Source organism: Hibiscus syriacus, unplaced genomic scaffold (assembly GCF_006381635.1).
Source record: "Hibiscus syriacus cultivar Baekdansim isolate YM2019G1 unplaced genomic scaffold, ASM638163v2 tig00006449_pilon, whole genome shotgun sequence".
In the NCBI taxonomy this organism is placed as follows: domain Eukaryota; kingdom Viridiplantae; phylum Streptophyta; class Magnoliopsida; order Malvales; family Malvaceae; genus Hibiscus; species Hibiscus syriacus.
The window spans coordinates 15,500-20,376 of NW_024062099.1; the positions used below are offsets into that span (position 1 = coordinate 15,500).

General features: G+C 41.9%; 1 protein-coding gene across 1 annotated transcript; it reads right to left on the reverse strand.

The window, feature by feature from the left end:
- Nucleotides 1-547: 547 nt before the first annotated feature.
- LOC120200684 lies at nt 548-4,415 on the reverse strand. The gene is made up of 5 exons (XM_039201455.1): nt 4,284-4,415; nt 3,431-3,980; nt 2,033-3,241; nt 1,370-1,818; nt 548-1,000 (listed from the first exon to the last, which is right to left on the reverse strand). Exons 1-5 carry the CDS (start codon nt 4,413-4,415, stop codon nt 548-550), a joined length of 2,793 nt encoding a protein of 930 aa, XP_039057386.1.
- Nucleotides 4,416-4,877: the final 462 nt, after the last annotated feature.

Below are 4,877 nucleotides of genomic sequence, written 5' to 3' on the forward strand. Positions count from 1 at the left end.
TCGCATTGCGATTTTCCCAATTCGCGTTGCGATTTACTTATTCACATTGCGAATTTCCCAATTCGCGTTGCGATTTACTTATTCGCATTGCGAATTGGGAAAATCGCAACGATACTGTAGACCATCGCAACGCGATTTTCAACTATCGCATTGCGAAAATGCAACGCGAATTTGCGATAATGGAGATCGCGTTGCGAATTAGCGATCGCATTGCGATTTTGTTGGTCATTTTGGCAAATCCGGAAAAAGTTGGTTAAAATCGTATATTATATGGGATTTTTGGTCACTGAGGTTATTTTCTCTAAGATATATTGTAGAGGGAGTGAGGAGGCACGCAAGGGTGAGGATTTCTCTACTAGTTTACTTTTTTTTTTGAATTAAAAGAAAGCCTAAGACAGTAGTCTAAGCATGTCTAGTGGCATCGTCTTGTTATGCATCGACTGCTTCTAATCGAAGATCAACAAGCTCATCAGGGGGAGAGTCAAAACGAATCAAACTGAAGTGATTCCAGGAGGCAAGCTTTGCCATCTTATTTGCAATCTTGTTCTCATTCCGGCTTATCCATTGGACCTTTGTTATCCAGCATCCAGACCTTCGTTGCTTCAGGATTGCGCACACTATCTTCGACCAGCTTGACTGCTCTATTACAGTCTGATTGTGTCAATAATCTGAGAACCCCAAGGCTCCTTGCAATGAGTAAACCTTCATAGATGCTCCAGAGTTCTGCGTAGAGGGCCGATGTTGTCCCTATATTCTTTGTAAAACCTGTAATCCAGTCACCAATGGAGTTGCGAAACACACTACCAATCGAACCTCGCCCATCAAGTGTCGCAACTGCACTATCAGTGTTTAAACACGTCCATCCTCGGGGTGGCAAAGACCATGTTGAAGTAGCCCCCTGTTGTCTCGGGCGTGCAGTAGGATTTCTGATATTGGTTTCATAGCATTTGGCCCAGCTATAACTACTATGAATAATCGAGTCAGTTTTATAAGTGACGCCCTTAAAAACATAATCGTTCATTTGTTTTCAAATTAGCCAAATGAGGGCAGAAAAAAGAGAGGACCAAGAGGGATCACCATCACATAAGGGACGATGCATGTGGATGTTTTGCGTAATCCATGAATGAAGGTCAGTCCCGAAAAAGCTTGAGCAGGCAGATTGGGGCACAACACGCAACCACATGTGTCGGTTTGGTGGGCAGTCGTGTAGCACATGAATTACAGTTTCAGTTGCTGCACCACAAGTCGGACATGAATAGTTATTTGTGAGCAGTCGTCTTCCTCGCTCATAATTCGTCATGATTTTTTCTTTATAGGCGAGCCATGTAAACATGCGAACTCGTTGAGGAGCAGTGATGGGCCAAATTACCTTCCAAATAGAGCTTTTTTCATTCCAGTTATCTTCCATGAGAAAAGTATAAGCTGACTTAATTGTAAAGTTAAGTTCAGGAGTCCATCTCCAGATCAGTGCATCGGGTTTATCGTTTCTATCTGGGGGTCGGACATTGATGACGTGAGGTATGACATCTGGAATAAAAACTTGAGATAGAGCTGCAACGTCCCAATGGCCATGAACATCAACGAAGTTATGAATTTTCTGGGTTAAATCAGCATGTATATCATCTCGGGCATAGTCTCGTAAATGCCCCAAGCTCGGCACCCAATTATCATTCCAGAAAGTTATAGAGTTCCCATTACCCACTGACCACCAAACATGAGAGTAATTGTCTCCATACTTTCGATATTCCTCTCCATAATGGGGAGCAGTTGTGCTTTTCAATTGATATAGGGTGAGCTTCCTGGATTTTATATTTTTGTCTGAGTAATTGGACCCAGTAAGAGTTTGTCTTCACCATAAGGGAATAGCAAAGCTTCATCATGAAAGCTTTGTTTTGCTCAAGAGGCCGAATAAACCCCAAACCTCCTCAATCAATTAGATTGCAAACGATAATCCAGTTAACTAGAGAGATCTTCTTGCCAGATGGTTCCGACCCCCAAATAAAACATCTTACCATAATTTCTATCTCATTACAGACTCGTTTAGGGAATGGCATGACTTGCATAAAATAATTCGGAATGGCTGAAAGGACTGATTTTGTCAGAGTAATACGCCCTGCAAGCGATAGGGATCGAGCAGCCCATCCATTTAGTTTACTTCTGAACTTGTCAAAGATGAAATCAAAATCAGTAATTTTCATACGTCTGTGGAGGACCGGAACTCCAAGATACTTCCCCATAGATTCAACTTCTTGGAAACAAAGACATGATAGAATAGAAGATTTCGTAGATGTGGTGGTATTAGGCAAGAAGTATATATGCGTCTTCCGTTTACTAACTTTGTGACCCGAGAAATACCCAAATTCCTTGAGGGTTTTCTCAATGATTTCCTCATGGTGAAGGTCAGCCTTTGCATATAACATAAGATCATCAGCAAAGAATAAATGATTGATGGAGAGACCCTGCCGGGAAAAGGAATAACCCTTCCAATCACCTTCTTCAACACATTTACGTATGCTATGGCCAAGACGTTCCATTGCAAGAATAAAGAGGTATGGGGAAAGTGGGTCACCTTGTCGGATACCCCGTTCTGGTTGGAACGCAGAAGATTTCTCACCATTCCATTGGATTTGCATAGAGGTCGAAGTGATACAATGCATTATGAGTCGAATAGTGCATGGTGGGAAGCCAGCTTCAGTGAGCGAGTCTTGAATGAACTCCCATTGGAGGCAATCGAAAGCTTTTTCAAGATCCACCTTAATTGCCATCCAACCTTGCTTTGTCTTGAGTTGGCGCATGAAATGGATTACCTCCTGATTTATAATGATGTTTTCGGTGATAGAGCGGCCAGCGACGAAGCTTGTTTGATTCAGCATGATCAGAATAGGCATCACTTGTTTTATGCGACGAACAATAATTTTTGTGATGAGTTTGTACATAACTATGCATAAGCTGATAGGACGTAAGTCTGCAAAAGTTTCAGGTCCTTCTTTTTTTGGGATTAGAACAAGCACATTTTTGTTTAGGTTCGCTTCAATGTCACCTCCTGCAAAAATGTTTTTCACCATGCTGCAGACAGATTGACCCACCACGTGCCACTGTTGTTGGAAAAATTCTGCATGGAGGCCATTACGCCCCGGTGCTTTTAGGGGAGCCATATCCTTAAGAGCTTCATAGATTTCCTTATCATCGGGTTCAATGGACATGGAATCCTTTAAATGAGACGGAATAGCCGGGAAGTAACCTGAAATGGGAAAATTCCCTACCACGTCCTCATCGCATGCATAGATATTCTTGAAAAAATTAACCGCTTCTTCCTTAAGTTTATTTCTGTCAAAGCACCAATCATTTGGAGAAAGTTTAAGGGCCAAGATTTGGTTTTTCTGCTTTCGCTACAAGGCACTTCTATGGAAGTATTTTATGTTTCGATCACCTTGGGTAGCCCAATTTATTCTTGAGCGTTGTTTCCATAGAATTTCCTCTTGGTCTAGGAGCTGCTCTAACTTGGTGAGGAGTTCGGTTTCAAGATTGATATGGAAATTCGAATGACGTCTATTGAGGCTTTTGTGTATTCCTCGAAGTCTTGCCATAACTATCTTCTTTTTTGTGCCAATATAACCGAACACCGTTTTATTCCATGTATCAGTTGCATTAGTAAAAAAGGAAATAGTGTCTGAAAGAGACTCAGAGTTTACCCAGTTATCCTTCACCATTCGGTTGAAATCATCATGTTGTAACCAGCCAGAGAAATATCTGAATTGAGACTGGCGAAGGTTAGTTGTAGAGCTTCCAACACATATGAGAATTGGTCTGTGATCAGACCGCATGCGATGAAGATGATGTATGGATGTTTCAGGATACAATTCGTCCCATTTGCTATTACATAAAGCTCTGTCAAGACGAGCGTAAGAGAGACCCCAATTCCACGTGAATTCAATACCTTGGAATCCAATGTCACGGATACCGAAATCATAAACAAAATCCTAGAAATGTTTACAAGGCCGAGTAGAAATTGCACCATTCATCCGATCCGAAGCAGTGAGTGTGGAATTAAAATCTCCAATCATGATCCAATGGGAGATAGTATTTCCAGCGAGGGATCGAAGGTGAGGCCATAGTTGTTTTCGCTTTGTTGCATTCGGGCTGGCATAAATAATGGTTGCCAAAGTTGAGAACTTGCCACAGGTGGTAGCTATACGGCAGTGGATAAACTGCAGATGATTGAGGAGTATTTTGACATGGATGTTTCCACGCCAGCATAACTATATGCCTCCTGAAAAACCTACAGCTTCAATGCGGTGAGAGCGATCAAAACCAGTGGCGGAGATGAAAGCATCAGCTCTACCCCCACTTAACCGGGGTTCAAGGATTACTACTAAATCTGGTTTAAAGTCGCGCAAATATTGTCGAAAAGCCATGAGAAAACGCAGGTGACCACATCCCTGTACTTTCCAACATATTATTTTAACATCCATAAATAAAGATAAGTATAGAAACCAAATCATTCCAGCATGGGAACCGTTTGGCTGTCAGTGCAATTATTCGACATGGCATCATCTCGTTGAGTAGGACTAGTAGCATCAGCTTCTGTTCTTTTAGAAAATGCTTCACTCGATTGAATTTAGTTTATATCGGGTGGTTCTCCTGGTATGGATTTGTGTTTGGTGGTTCCGCGTAGGTCTTGCAAGTTCATGTCATCAATAATGTTTGGATTTGTGTTTTCTGCTAGAACGATGGCCGAATGTTTCGACCTGTCCAGTATTGTAACACGTGGTTCAACATTGATTTGGCGAGATTGGTTGCTAGATTGACCCTGACTTCCTTTCGAAGATCTAGCAGTGATCTTGGGGATCATTAGTGGTTTACGGGCAAGAGCGGTA

Coding starts and splice junctions, on each gene's coding strand:
- LOC120200684 (XM_039201455.1), bottom strand. CDS start 4,415: ATGGCTTTTCGACAATATTTGCGCGACTTTAAACCAGATTTAGTAGTA. Junction 3,981..4,283: donor GCTCTCACCGCATTGAAGCT/GTAGGTTTTTCA, acceptor AAACATTTCTAG/GATTTTGTTTATGATTTCGG. Junction 3,242..3,430: donor AATAAATTGGGCTACCCAAG/GTGATCGAAACA, acceptor TTCCCATTTCAG/GTTACTTCCCGGCTATTCCG.